The sequence below is a fragment of the Mytilus trossulus genome, chromosome 1 (assembly GCF_036588685.1).
Source record: "Mytilus trossulus isolate FHL-02 chromosome 1, PNRI_Mtr1.1.1.hap1, whole genome shotgun sequence".
Classification (NCBI taxonomy): Eukaryota; Metazoa; Mollusca; class Bivalvia; order Mytilida; family Mytilidae; genus Mytilus; species Mytilus trossulus.
The window spans coordinates 63453704-63470068 of NC_086373.1; the positions used below are offsets into that span (position 1 = coordinate 63453704).

General features: G+C 32.6%; 1 protein-coding gene and 1 long non-coding RNA gene across 15 annotated transcripts in view; one reads left to right on the forward strand and one right to left on the reverse strand.

The window, feature by feature from the left end:
* The window catches only part of LOC134681724 (single-stranded DNA-binding protein 3-like), a 77895-nt gene that overhangs the window by 47011 nt on the left and 14519 nt on the right, over nucleotides 1-16365 (forward strand). For all 14 annotated transcript variants that reach the window (XM_063541364.1, XM_063541444.1, XM_063541439.1 and 11 more), the window contains 4 exons: nucleotides 1802-1876; nucleotides 2942-2996; nucleotides 14686-14759; nucleotides 15089-15180. In XM_063541364.1, coding sequence (XP_063397434.1) covers nucleotides 1802-1876; nucleotides 2942-2996; nucleotides 14686-14759; nucleotides 15089-15180 — 296 coding nt within the window. The remainder of the gene's footprint in view (nucleotides 1-1801; nucleotides 1877-2941; nucleotides 2997-14685; nucleotides 14760-15088; nucleotides 15181-16365) is intronic.
* LOC134709395 (uncharacterized) lies at nucleotides 6244-11794 on the reverse strand. The gene is made up of 4 exons (XR_010105958.1): nucleotides 11244-11794; nucleotides 10073-10157; nucleotides 9059-9243; nucleotides 6244-6779 (listed from the first exon to the last, which is right to left on the reverse strand). It is a non-coding gene; the product is annotated as an uncharacterized LOC134709395 (long non-coding RNA).

The following is a 16365-nucleotide window of genomic DNA, read 5'->3' on the forward strand; positions in this document are numbered from 1 at the left end:
GATATTTGTTGAAAACTAATAAAAACCTACCTTTGTCTAACTAATATGATCCATGGAAAATGAGAACCTGTCAACTAATTTAATATGTCATGCAAAGCAAGAGTGGAATTTCAATCTAATCCAGAAGGAAATAAATCAAGTCTCCTTTTGTACCTAGCATGGATTCACTTGTATACTTGTACAGAAAGCTTCTTTGTGTAATTCAATTGGGGAAGTGTTCGGTTATAAGAATAATATGAATTAATTTCGTTTTTGGATTCCCAACAGACTTATAAATAGATTGGTAATTGTTTGCGGTATTTCGGGGGGGGGGGGGGGGGGGGGGGGGGGGGGGGGGGGGGGAAGTAACTACAGCTAGAGAGAGTTTACTAACTGCACTTTTCAAATGTGTAGATTTCATTACAGCTATACATGCAAAGCATGTAATTCCCATTATAGTAAGTGAACCTTCATTATATAATGTGAGAACTATTACAAGTAAGGGACCCTTCACTTAATAATACAACAACTATTATACTTAATAAAAATATTAATTTCACCAAAGATCATCTTGCAGTACCAGACAATATTTCAATAAATGGTCTGTTGATAGAAGATAACTGGTGCATTTACTGGCCCGGTAGCTTATCGAAAAGAAAAATCTTGAAGGCAAAGTTGTCCTTAAAAAAATATTTGTTTGTTCACATAATTCCATGGACTTGGCTTGTAATTGTATTGGAGTGTGTTTCAAGTTGCTGACAGAATCCAAAAACAAAATTATATTTGATCAGAAAATTTGAATTAATGATTTTAATATGCCTATAGAAGATTCTGTCTGTCTGATGTATCACAAAAATTCTTCATTAAGTTGAAAATGTCAAAGGGTTAACATATATCGGGACTGTAAGTTCTAGGAAAATCTAATCTTCTCATATTAATATCATCAAAGTGCATGGATTTTCAGGGAAAAAATAAATATCTTCAAAATTAAAACTTCAAATTTATCAAGATTTGAAATATCGGTGATAGATGATAGACACTTATGCTCAATCTTAAGAAAAGATAGCAAAGAGCTCAGATTTTGTTAGCAGAATGCAACGTTTTTCATTTAACTCCAACAGTGCACATGTAATCTTCATCAAAAATCAAAAGAAGTAAATGTTCTATACTGCTTGTCAGTCTTGAGTAGAATTTGGATCTATTTTGCTACTTTTTCTAAGCATTCACAGGTGATAAAACTTCGCCGACATGCCTGTATTATGTAGTGTTATTTGTGTTGAATGCTAAACATGTTTCTGTATACCTTTAGATGTTGTTAGGATTGTCGTTTCATCATATTAATCATAACTACTTTGATTGAAGAGAAAACACTACATATCAGCTGTCTATAAATTGAAAAGTGTTTTTTCATATGTGTCTTTAATTTGCTTAGAAATTTTGGAATGAATTGCTATGTAGAAAATGTAGAAATATTTTTAGGTGGGTGGGGGCAGGGGGAAGGAGATTATGCCACAGTTTTTGACCTTATTCTTTCTTGTCTTTAACCTGAACTCATCTGAAAAGTTTATAAGTATACCTTTCACCAAATCAATGATGGCTTGTAACAATATAGCTGCATTTCTCCCTAAAGTTTAGAGTGGTAAAAAGGCATAAGAAACACAAGAGGTTAACAGAACAGGTAGTTAAAAAGTAAAAGGGGTATGAGACTTTCTAAAAACTTTATGAACTTTGAGGCAAAAAAAAATCATGATTTAAAAAATGTAAGTCATATATGCTAATATTTTAGGCTTGTTTTATTATAAACTACTGTCTTTCTTTTCAGCCATTTATGTCCCCACGATATCCAGGTGGCCCACGAGGGCCTGGGCCAGTGCGGATGCCACCAAATGATTTTAATGTAAGTATTTTATATATCCTAAACTTAAAAGTTGAAGGAATTTGAAGCCGCTGAAGACTTAAGATCTTTTTGGGAAGCAGATAAATTGTTAAAATTGAGAATGAAACCTGCTTGGATTTTCACAAAACTGTCCTAATAGTGGACTGAACTTTCTAACAACTAGTAAATTGTAAATACTTATTTGAAGTACACAGAGTAAATCAAAATAAGTCTTTCCCTGAACCATAAAATTGTAAATACTTATTTGGCGTACACAGAGTAAAGCAAAATAATAAGTCTTCCTAAGCTGATCATGAATACTAGATCTCTCCAAGTCGCGTAGTACAAAAGATGGTTTACGAGAGGTTGTAACTTGTAAACAGTAGTTTAGTGGAGAGAGCCTAGTTAATCAAAAGCTACATGTCTGGTTTACTGACAAGAGATTTCTTACTCAGTCAGTCATCCTATAATTACTCCAAATAGAGATATCTATCAGTCTAACCGGGACTAGTTCATTCTCTTATGGGCATTTGATTGTAATCAAATTCTAGTGAAATAAACATCTGTGAAATAGCATGCTATTGATTCAAGTCCACTGCCTGTATACTGTCTGAAGTTAATAATTACATAATTACATACAATAAAAAACAGATTGTTCAAAGTGACTTTTGATAGAAAAAAAAGAATCTATTAGTTAATTCCGTGTTTGTTTGATGAATGTTATATAACATGCATATATTGAACCTTCATTGGTCTGTAAAATCATTGTTTACATATTTGCTATGACATATAAAATATGCATAAAAGTTTTCCAACATCAGAAAAAAAGCTATGCTTTGATCTTCAAAAAATGTTGGGAACTTGAAAAGTATCAATTTGCATTGAGAATGCTGTACTGAATGTAGCTTTCATTTACATAGGGGTCCCTTTACTTTAAGGTTATGATTTGTTTATAAATAAAGGTTAAGTTATGGGATGTTCTTGGTTTAGGGTTAGGTTTTGTGAGGTAGAGTCAGGGTTAATTATAACAAAGATTCGTAAACTAAAAGAAGTTTTGAATTTAATGAAATATTATATTTTTTGTAGCCACCCGGAGGAGGGGGAGGTCAAATTCCAATGAACAGTATGGATTCTCGGCCAGGTAAGTTCATATCACCTCAATAGTAAGGTTAAGGGAGTTCTATCCAGAGATGCTGTTGAAAGCATTGAACAGTTTAAGTTTATAACCTGTATGGCTTATTGTTAGTCTGCCATGGTTGGTGTAAATGAACATAATAATGGAATAATTAAGTAAGTTCATAAATCAAGTACCAGCACTAGATAAGGTTCTAGTCTAGATTCACAGATTAGTTTCAATTCACAGATAAGGTAAGTTAGCAATACCTAAAGCTGAGCATCAAATGAACAAATTTAAGCTACCACCACCCAATGGATAGAGACCAAAATCAAAATCCTCTCAATTTGAAAATTTTACAATATTAAAACTTTACCAATCTAGTCAAGAATTTGTGAAAATTGTTTTATAGCAAATGAGAAGATGTGATGTAAATATCAAGATTAGATTTTAATACAGCATTATAAATGAGTTATACAGTAGTAATATTTTACAAAGGGTTAAAATATTCAATAGAACATATTAAACTTTATTTTTCTGCATTTATATTGTCACTGAATTAACTTTTGATAGTCATCAGCACTCTTCCCCTTTCTCTCTTATTTAAGATTTTATTTTTTACAAAATAAGATAAAATGAAAATGAAAGAAAAACAATACGGTGAACTTGCCTGTGTCATGATGTATTCCACTGATGTTGTATGATCTCACTATATCATTGATGACAAGACGTGATCATCACTTGACACTCGTAAATTCCCAACCTAATTGAACCAATTCTAACCATTGTCAGTCTTTACTTTCACTTTCTAGCTTCTCTCCATGGAGTATCTTTCTTCCTGTAGACATAAAATACAAGAAGCAAATCAATTAGTCCTGTTCTTTATATCTGTCTTATTCTTGCCTCAATAGGCCTTCAAAAACACCAGATAAATCCTATATGAGAGTTTTTGATGCCAAACGAGAGTAGCATTGGATTGTGAGTGAAGATTTCAATTATATAGAATGCCATTAATACTCCATTCTTATCATCGGTAAAGTGATTGAAAATCCTTAGAACTAAAACCCATTTGTTTGTCTCTGATAACTGCAGCTGAAATGTGTTGAAAACATTTAAATAAACGAATCTCGTTTCCTGATCGGTAAAGCCCTGTAGCTGTTCATGTCACTTCCAACTACTGTTCAAATGATAGAAACTAAGAGAATCAGGAGTGCTTCATTGGAAATTTTTTATAGTATATATAAAAATCTGATAAACATTTAAAAGTTTCAAGTTGGTGATGTTTTTTACATAGTGGGATTTCTTAATACCCTTAATGAGAACTTGTTATCCTGATGTAAGCTTTGAAAACAGCTTTTGTAAAGATTATATTGAGAACGGGGCATTTATTATCCATGAAAAGTAGACTGATTGTTTATACAGAGATGAAGGGGATGTAAGAAGTTTGTTAGTATAGTAATATACAGAATTGTTTGTCTGGTGGTTTATAGACAATGGACATCTGTTTAGAAGCTAATAGAACTGTTTCATGTCTTCTGTAAAGATGATTAATATCATCAAGGAACTTTCCATTCAATATTATTCTTGGAGTATTTATTTTCTTCTTTGATTTGGTGGTTGAAGGCTAATTATCAACAAATAACAAATTTTCTATAGGCTTCTTTGCTTAATTTGTTAGAACCATGGAAAAAAGTACTTGTGAAAATAAATATGTTTGCTGTTTTTGAACATTTTGAGCGAGAAAATAAGTTTTTGTGTTGTTTAGTTCACAGCTCTCGTTAATGTATATATGATTTCCTTTTATTCATATTTCAGAGGAGTTTGTTTTCTTGTCTCATTCTTGTTTATAATTGTACCCCTTCAATGAACTCACTCCCTGGGCTTATCCTTAGCCAGTTCTAGCTGATAACAGAATTGATTGATACCGTTGCCAAAACCATATGAGAGAACATCTTCATGTCATTTGGTTTTCAAAGAGCTGCTTTGAAACATTGTTCTTCTCGAAACTCAATTTACGAAGTTCTTTATCAATAAACAGACAAAATAAAGTCTCCCAGCAGACATAATTGCATGTCCTGTTTCAGTAATTGTTAGTTTTTTCGTAATGATCGAGTTACAAAATATTTGCTGAGCCTTTAAATTGGAAAAATATCTCTTCTTTATAAAACGTTAGTGTCAGCTCAGTTTGAATTGCCAAAACACATTTGTTAAATTATAAACTATAGTCTTACCAATATTTCTTTTCCTGATTGAATTTTAAAGTTGTAAGCGGTCTCCTTTATATATTGGAGTTTGAAATAAGATAGTTTATATTATAGAGACCCCACAATCCATTAGATGAAATAAATAGCCTTATACACAAGCCAATCTAAATGTAAATAGTTCTAACAGTTTGCCTATAATAACCCATTACTTTTACCCAATGTTTGATGAAGATAAATTGACTTAAACAAAACTTATCTTTTTTTCTTTCTACTATAAAACTGCACATCAAAGATGACTGGTTTTCGTTCAGACATTTATGATTCTGGTTACTTTATTTCTCAATTAATAAGCTTAAGTAGTAGTGATAAACTGGTTGCTTATGTCCATCAAACTTACTTGGTCTATAATGATCAGGTTATTATAACGAGATATTCAGCCTTTTTATTATCCAACTCTCTTTCATTGCCAATGGGTTTGTACAGAATGTTGAAAATGTTAGTATTCTAGTAGTTTTTGTATCCTAATTTTGATATCAATTCCTATGGAGGTCTTGAAGTGTCCTTCTCTGTTTCACTGCTAGAGTTCATATAGAATGTCAAAAATGTTAGTATTTTGGTGGCTTTTGTATCCAAATTTCGATAGAAGTTTGAATTTTTACTTATCTTTTTAGGTACCTGTACTGCTTCTTTGCAATACGTTTTCACATTGATGTCTATTCAATTTCTCAGATGGTCCCACTCCTTTGCTATGCATATTAATATGGATGTCTATTCAGTTTCTGAGACAGTCCCACTCCTTTGCTATGCATATTAATATGGATGTCTATTTAGTTTCTGAGACAGTCCCACTCCTTTGCTATGCATATTGATATGGATGTCTATTCAGTTTCTGAGACAGTCCCACTCCTTTGCTATGCATATTAATATGGATGTCTATTCAGTTTCTGAGACAGTCCCACTCCTTTGCTATGCATATTAATATGGATGTCTATTTAGTTTCTGAGACAGTCCCACTCCTTTGCTATGCATATTAATATGGATGTCTATTCAGTTTCTGAGACAGTCCCACTCCTTTGCTATGCATATTAATATGGATGTCTATTCAGTTTCTGAGACAGTCCCACTCCTTTGCTATGCATATTAATATGGATGTCTATTCTGTTTCTGAGACAGTCCCACTCCTTTGCTATGCATAAAAACACATGTACAGCATGACTGATAGTATTATGAAGTAATAACTATGTCCTGTTTGTTTAACGGTTTTGTTTCGAGAAGATTATAATAATCGTAATAACATTTATTATGTCAATTTGTCACTGACTTCTGTGACATCAATGTAGAAAAAATGTCGCCAAATGTACTTTGTGGTTTCGTAAATCTCCCATCAATAAGCATTGTAGTGAATTCACAATGTAAACCTTCCAATTTATAATAAAATCTGCACCAAATATTAGTCTGTACAGTCTGAATAAATCCTTCAGCTAGATTTATTATAGTGTTATTAGAAATTCTTATTCATCAAAAAATCCTCGTAGCTACATAATCTACAATGGCCATGTCTCTCGTAAAGTACGGCTCTTAAGCACACCTCTTCACTCAAACAGTTCTGTCAATATAAAGAAAATGGAGAGACTGGGAAAATGCATGTTTGTATAAATATTTGATACTTCTCTTAGAATAAATGAAGTCCTTGTGATTACAAATGTCAAAACATAATAAATTGATTTCGAACTTGTTTGAAAAGCCTTTTATATACACTATCATAAATTTCGTGGTAAATTATCCGTAATTAAGTGAGTTCATGCATGTAACATGAAAAACTTGATTACTTTAGGGGAAGAGAGAAAATGTAATATTATCATTCTATATAAAGTTTACCATTTGATATCATTATACCTTGTGTGTGTTTGAAGTGATAGCCTAGTCCCTTGAAATATAGGAGAGCCTACCTGATATCCTATCATTGTATTCTGATCTGCCTTGATTAAAGGCATGGGTAATTACTGTTAAATGGAGAAATAATGAGTTTGCATGTTGACTTTATGTAATCACGGAGGATGACTGTGGACGTTTATTGTACATGCTACAAGCAGTTCCTGTACAGTCATTGATTTAATACATAATTGTAGCCAAACAGTTTCTTCGTTAACAAAATTTGATATAATTTAGATGGTGTTAAATTGTAAAGTTGTGTACAGATGAAGTACTTGTACTTTGGCCATTTCATCATGTTTTATTTCCCTTTCCCCACTCCCCCTTTTTAATCCTAATCGTATAGCATTATGATAGCGTAATGATGGTGAAATCAAAATAGCACTGTTTTCCTAATCAGTACTGCATCTTAAAGTTCTTATTCATTGCACAGAAATTAATGCTTTTTCAAAACCTATCTATAAGAAATATGAGTCTTGTATTCTGAAGTTCCATTATTTTTCAGAATTCCCTAAGTGTTTACGAACAACCTCCATATCTTGAATGATGAAACTAATTAATGAAACACATGTAACAAGCCTGCATGTCAAACATGTAATAACATTACAAAACCAAATTAGAAAAAAAAACTGAAATTGTATGTTTTTATGATTAATGGCGAAGCAGCTGTTTGGTGAATTATTTTTGAAATGAGGTAATTAAGATGAGGTCCTATCTACGTTGTATTATACAATCCTACAGTGACATAACCATAGCTTCTTCAGGTATAATTAGTCTAAATACAAAAACAATAGTCAATTTCAATCAGTTTTATAATGTTTATCATTGTGCAATTCAACTAGGCTTTGATCATGTCATGTGACATTCAGGAGATGGGATAAAGGAAAGATTTTATGAAGATTGTAATTATAGGCTAGATTTGCATTATTATACTATTAAGATTGAATGAAAGAAAGTTGTTAAATTAAAACTGCATGAAGTTACTTAAAAGCCTTGAACATCTCAGAGATGTGAAATAAAAATTGATGGTTTTTGTAATGAAACTCAAATAAATTTTATTAAGGCTAAAAGCTTTGGTTATAGGGTCTCTCGGTGTAATTTGTTTGGGGAAAAACTAATTTAAATAAATATTCATAGAAACATAAGTGGCTGCATATTTAATTTAAGATAGTAATAATTGGTCTTGCACTGAACTTTCTAAACATATTAGTAAAGAATCTCTTGTGAAGTAAAAGAACGAATACAAAATGTCCTACCTGTGTCTCCGTTAACAATCCTATAAAATTGATGGTGCATCCCTATGTTTATATGTTTTCATTTCTTTTGATACCACTGCATCATATCAAAGCTATTTAATGTCCTATCAAACCATCAAAATTCCAATAAATTTACATGGTATCTATAATTAACATGCATTACTATAACATCATTGATAACACCTTTAACAGACCAATGTCTCAGCTCCTCTATGCTTGAAGCATCCTCTAAAGTTTTTTTCCGATTATGGAGGGAAATGAAAATCCTGTCTGTTATAGTCAGCCAATATCCCACTGGGTCGGTATCACTTAAGATTGATAACCATTTCAAAGCACTTACTGCGGCTATTTGATATCTCATTTGATGCAAGTACGATGTAATTTACCCATGCAATGAATATTGGCTATATTGAATTTAAAAAGCTGATTTATTAAAAGATAATTTACGATCATGTTCCATTTTAAAAAGGGATTTTAATACAGTGTATTTTTGCCTTTCACAAATTGAAACTGTACCATTTATCGTAAAACAATTACGAATTTGATATAACACTTCTGGCTGTTTTAAATTACACATTAAAATATTTGATGTAAAAAAGATATGTCTGTATTATAATGCTAGCCTGAAGGGGGGAAAAAGCCGTAGCATAATAGCTTTTTAAAAATTGGGAAGTTTTATTAAAAAATATTCTCTTACCGTTTTAATCATAATATGAGATAATTCAGTCATCCAGCTGGCTTGTAAATTCACTAACTTGCATGTTGCACTGATAGACATCCATATTAATGTAATAAAAACAAATTTTTATTACAAAAAAACAGTCAGACATTGGTTTTTATGTCCAAACACAATGTTGACTTGTTTGTCCTCTAATGTAGAATCTGTAGGGAAAAAAGACGTGAATAAGAAAATTGACTCTGTGAGGAGTCAAGCAAGTATTGAAAGTTGGTTATCCATTAATCTTATCATTCTAAAATTACATCGCTGACAATAGCTTAGAAATGGGATCTGTTTTGGATAGGACATCTATCTGTTGAACGATAGGTAAACATTCTCTAAAGCTCAAATAAAATTATTGTTATATGGTCCAATGATAAAAATCTTTAAAAAAATAAATACCAACCTATTATGTATTCATGAAAGACTCTCTAATTTCACATAATGTAAGAAATATTGTTAATTTTTAATGTTTTGTGTGTTCGTGTACCGCCCTGACTTCGTTCAATTAATGAAAAATTGAAATGCTCTTTTCACAACCTGCTTTCCTAGTAATAACATATTATAAAACTATGATGAAAAATAATCAAATACTCCTATTAGTTTGACATTTATATGCAATATACAAAAGATTAGGACTTAAGATGAATGTCAGATCTAATGGATTTTGTAACTTAATAATTTTAAGCAACTACTAGTAAAATTCTTCGTTGAAAAAGTTTCTACAGTGTCAGCTACAAGAACATTGAAATATAAATTTGTTTTAGGGGCCAATCTTACTTTTTTAAATGAAGAATGCTTTAGAGAATTCTTGTTATATGATTAAAATTTAGATTTTAAAGGTGGCATTAAGGAAAACATCATGTTAATGTCAATCAGGCAGCAACCCAATACTATAAAGTGAATTAAAATTGACTTAAGAGGTTATCATGTTGTGTTTTAACGATGAAAACAGTCCCCATCATACACCCTGCTATACATGCAGATACTTACCGCCATTGCTAAAATGTTCTTCTGTTTTATTCATTCCACTTCTGATTCTTCTTGTTGAGTTATCTCTCTTTGTAATGCCACTCTTCTGTTAAAAAAAACAAAAAAGTCATTACAGTTCTCGAGAGGGCCATGTTTGTTATTGGTTGGTAAAGTAATATTCCTTTAGATTTTGACTCATGCTAAAGACTATGTATGAAATGTACAAGGCAGTTACATGAAGACATGCTTAATTTACAACGGTGGTTAATGAAAGCAACACAGAGCGATAATAGATACACAAATGCAACCCTCCTGGGTAATACTTATATCTGGTTAGAAAATTATCCCACTACAAAAAAACATCAATATGTTTATTGAGAAAACAGAAGTGTATGATCTTGGAGAGAGCGATTCTGTGATTGATGAATTAGGAGAAAAATCTCTTATCTTTCTCTAGTAGGATATTAGTTTTACTGAGAACGATCCAACTTTTTGATGGTTTCCTTTTGACAACTCGTGGAATATATTGCCTTGCATTTTCCAGGCTTTTGATGGTTTCTCAATCTGATAATTGATGGAATATGTTCTCCTGGCTGCAGTCAATATTGAACTCTTAATGTCAAATAAAGTCGCTCTAATATTTCCAAATATGTTGTGGTATTATTAATAATGTAAATTCATTGAAGCATGAAATTGTCTCCTCCCAGAGCTTAGATGATTTACTAATATCATGCTTGGTCTTTTTGAGCTGACTAGTATAAATGCAGCGTGTACAGTGAATAATTTGCATGTATTCTATATCCATACTATATTTAGAATATCATAAAATCGTAATTTAAATTTGCTTTATAACTCCGTGCTCATTTTCAATTTTTTTTCTCAAATATATAGATACAGACAACATTAAAAATCCCTATTAATGAAATTGTAGTTCAGAGTCAAAACCAGTGCCACTACACTCTGAAATATCCTCGCTGAGTTGAGCAAGATGCAAGTTTAACACAAGTTTGTAAATTTATACACCACTCTCAACAAAAGGACAATTTTTCACATTCTTTTTTACGGAAGCAGTGGGCGCTTAAAAAACATAACTTATCCAAAAGTTATAATGAATGTGTATCTTCAATCATTATATGAAGTCTATGCAATGATTGAATAATTTGAAAAAGGAAAGGGGATAAAAATAAATTACCTGTGAAATTGTTCCCTTGTTAAACATTCCATTGTAAATATTGTCTAATGAAGAAGAATTATACCAGTCCTTCACAATAACAATATAGTAATCACATAACTAAAATCCACTCTCTATTCCCCCATGATGGAAGATATTTCAATGTAATTGCATGTTGACAGTAGAAAATTGCTTATGAAAATTTGTTGTCTGTGCCAAGGCAATGTCATTAAGTTTAGAGATTGTTTAGCCCGCTGATCCTCAGTAATATCCTGCGTTACAATGAATTTCTTGTGTTTTTATTAAACGAACAGATTAAGAAAATGGAGACATGACATATCTCAAAGCAGTGCAGTATCTGGTGAACACGGACTATTAACTACCATTTGAAAATTAATACTAAAATGAGTTTGGTGTTGATTGTTTAGATAGCAGATTGTCTCTCGGTTACAGAAAAAGTCCATGAATATCAAAGCTTTTGAAAAATTTATCATTAAGAGTCGGGTTTAATACTATTGTTTGATATTTCATGTCATATAATTGTCACGTCTTTTTAAGATCGTCTTGTTAGAATACACTGTTCAAAAAGAAAATTAAATCCTCTTTGCTTCATTATAAAGTCTTGAAAATATAAATTACAAATTTTTCTTTGATTTTATTGAAGAAACGATAACAAGTAGTATATTGAATTTCGTTTTTCGCAGTATTAATGCTAAAGTTAGGAAAATGATATCATTTAATACTTCATCATGTACACATTTTTTTTTGGGAGTCGGTGAATATAAAAAGCTCAGATTTCTATAATAAATCAACAGGCTTGTTCTCTATTTGAAATTTTATAATTTAATATTCTTCGCAAGAGGATCCTTATGTGAAAACTATAATTGAAAAATATGAAATAAGAATACTTACTGGTAGACTTTCCTTCTGGTAAATTGGAAATCCTTGTTTAGATATGAGGGCTCCGTGTAACAAGCTGTTGACTGTTTGTTATATGATAATGTAATAAATTGAACACATATTTCCAATTTAAATGGAGAATGCTTGTATTGACCCTAATGATTCGTTTTATCTTTACGTTCTCTGATTCACAATTTTGTAAAACTTGGAATACATTATTTCTCCCTCAATGGCAATAAATATCTGAAGTTAAACATTTTTATTTTTTTTCCCAAATTGATAAACGATAGTGGAATAGATTTTAACAAGTTTCTGCTTTAGATTTCAAAGGCTTATGTCTGTCAACAGTGATTAGTTTTGGATAATCAACAACTGTTGTGTTGATTTTGTACAGCAATATCTGAAGTTTGATATATTTTCTCCTAGTAATGGAAGCTTTTTCTGTTACAATGATACAACTGGAGTTTGTATGATGAAATACGATTATTACACCATGTGCAAAAAAGATGTAGAGAAGGTTTTGTAAAGTTTCCCACCTGTCAATCAATCTCTCATCACAGTGTGTAGGGCTTAGAGGTTTAAAACATTGCATTAGATCAGTTATCAGAAAAAAGCAGAAATCTGTTCATCCTTGTTTTGGAAAAGCAGGAGATAGCTTCCCCATTATTATCGATGGTGTTACATGGATTACAATGTTATTTCATTAAATTCAAATGACTTATATGCTAAAGTTTAAGCTTTGCTAAAATAAAAATTTTGCTAGTTTCTGAAATTTGAGGAAGTTTATGAGATTCTTTTAACAATTTTACCTCTTGTCTGATCTATCTTTATTCCACCAGAGTGTTGAAAATTTCTCCTCTCTATTTCACTACCAGTTGAATAAACTGTGGTACAATATCTCTTTGGGGTCTGTAAAATATTTGCTACTGGATGTTGAGAAATAATCAATTAAGAAACCCAGTGTGTTCCTTGTGTCCTTTTGATTTGGGCTATCTTTTCTGTCTTTTCCCATCAGTTCCTTGGCTCCTATTGTTTGAGGCTATTTGAAATATCCAATAATGTGAATCTGGACTATCCATTAAGTTTTGTCTATGGATATAGATATAAGTATATATGACTTGCATGCAGAACACACAGACATGGCAGTTGATATAATTACATGGCATTTCAGGCTGTCATTCTGTCGTTAATGAAGCTGTACTGTAAATTACTCTGCCTTGCAGGATTGCTTTCCTTGATGAAAGTTCTATAATCATATTTAATTACACTCACAAATCTACCTGTAAGATAAGACTCGCTCAAGAAAATATGTTGCATTTTCATCAAATAACTATTACGAAAAAAACAAAAATTTCTTTTATCAGTTATTAACTTGTTACTTACAGGAAATGAAAAAGAAGAATGGAAAAACACCTTGGTCGTATTAAATCCCATTATTATAACTTTAATTCCAAATCTATGACAAATCTGTCAAACAAACACAGTTTATCTTGAAATAGCTGATCTGCAGACGGCGAAAATAGGTTTTGTCACTTCAATTGAGTACTGTGAATAGTTTTGTAATAATGTTAAAAGATCCTGGTATCCCCTACGGAGTACTGTAATTGGTTTCCTTCTAGTTTCATATAAGGACTAGTGCAAAATGAAATTATTGGGATTTTCTTGTAGATTAAATCATGTCGTTTTGACATGCCAATTTTTTTTCTCTTTTTAAAACCATCTATTTATTATCGTAAAATTTTCAAACCAATTTATTCTGAGCTACTGGATTTGATAATGGGGTTTAAATCCATCAGTTTTAAGAGCTTTTACTGAAGATATAAAATTTCCTTTATTCTTACAATGAAAAGGTTTGTTTGATATCATATTAAGGACATTTTCATATGAGAGTACTTCAGATTATTATATATAATCACAAATTGAAATTCACTTGCAGATATATATACAAAATCTAATCCATTATAGTGATTTGTTAAAGGATTAGAGTTATCTCCCCTTTATTGAAGACCACACAAGAGAACCTGCAAGATATTTTTTCCTGAATGACATTTCAGTGGCAATATAAATGTTCTATGAATGATTAACTATCATATAATAATTCTTACATAATTTGCATAACATAATTTGCATAATTTGGAATGCTTGATCTGATTGGTTACAGCTCAGGGCTTCTGGTAGTGACTTTTATCACAGGTTTATTTTTCTATAGACCATATTTACTGAACCACTTGTAACCATTATGAAGATCAATAGACTTGAATTCACATTACACACCCAAAACATGCAAATATTACTTAAACACAGGTTTTTGAACAAAAAATAAAAAGGATAAAGAATTATAAAGAATTATAAAGATCAAGCATTTTCATTCAGAGCTTATTGATGTGTAAATTATAAAAAGGAACATACAAACAAGTCCAATGTTTGCACACCAGAACACGTGTTTGATCCTACATAAAAAGTCAGCTCATAGCTGATAATTCAACAGTTCATCAAAGACCATGCATATTGACAAAAATTCTTGTTATATTAACTATTTAATATTTCTATCTTTGTTTTATAGGTCATCCTGGAATGGGACCAATGGGTCCACGAATGGGACATCCTGGGTCACGGATGCCAGGTCCAATGAATCCTGTAAGTTCTACACATTATAAAAACACTTGAAAAATTAAATAAACAAAGAAGAATAAAACATTTATGGTCCATTGGATAATCTTGATGCTTACTTTTATAGATACCTAGGCTATACTACTTTGATCATTCACTTACCCTTGGAACAATCAGTGAGCATGCTTCTGTTGTGGAATTCAGGAACTCAAGAACAAAAGTGCCTTTTAAGAAACAACACCTGTAAAAATTTCATTTTCATTTGGAAACCAAAAAAATTCAGAGACACAATGTATCTTAACAGTTATTGTTTTATTTAAAAAAAGATAAAACTATTTGTATATTTTGTTTTGTAGTATGATTCAATGCCTAATTATGGAATGAGAGGACCACCACCAAACAGTATGGGACCTGGTCCAGGTCCAGGGGGAATGCCACCAATGTCAATGTAAGTACTCATGTCATGGTCCAGGTCCAGGGGGAATGCCACCAATGTCAATGTAAGTACTCATGTCATGGTCCAGGTCCAGGGGGAATGCCACCAATGTCAATGTAAGTACTCATGTCATGGTCCAGGTCCAGGGGGAATGCCACCAATGTCAATGTAAGTACTCATGTCATGGTCCAGGTCCAGGAGGAATGCCACCAATGTCAATGTAAGTACTCATGTCATGGTCCAGGTCCAGGGGGAATGCCACCAATGTCAATGTAAGTACTCATGTCATGGTCCAGGTCCAGGGGGAATGCCACCAATGTCAATGTAAGTACTCATGTCATGGTCCAGGTCCAGGGGGAATGCCACCAATGTCAATGTAAGTACTCATGTCATGGTCCAGGTCCAGGGGGAATGCCACCAATGTCAATGTAAGTACTCATGTCATGGTCCAGGTCCAGGGGGAATGCCACCAATGTCAATGTAAGTACTCATGTCATGGTCCAGGTCCAGGGGGAATGCCACCAATGTCAATGTAAGTACTCATGTCATGGTCCAGGTCCAGGGGGAATGCCACCAATGTCAATGTAAGTACTCATGTCATGGTCCAGGTCCAGGGGGAATGCCACCAATGTCAATGTAAGTACTCATGTCATGGTCCAGGTCCAGGAGGAATGCCACCAATGTCAATGTAAGTACTCATGTCATGGTCCAGGTCCAGGGGGAATGCCACCAATGTCAATGTAAGTACTCATGTCATGGTCCAGGTCCAGGGGGAATGCCACCAATGTCAATGTAAGTACTCATGTCATGGTCCAGGTCCAGGGGGAATGCCACCAATGTCAATGTAAGTACTCATGTCATGGTCCAGGTCCAGGGGGAATGCCACCAATGTCAATGTAAGTACTCATGTCATGGTCCAGGTCCAGGGGGAATGCCACCAATGTCAATGTAAGTACTCATGTCATGGTCCAGGTCCAGGGGGAATGCCACCAATGTCAATGTAAGTACTCATGTCATGGTCCAGGTCCAAGGGGAATGCCACCAATGTCAATGTAAGTACTCATGTCATGGTCCAGGTCCAGGGGGAATGCCACCAATGTCAATGTAAGTACTCATGTCATAACAACCATCCATTTATACACTCTTAGTTATTGATAGACTTATAGATAGGGATACTTATTTTATGACTTTGTCAGC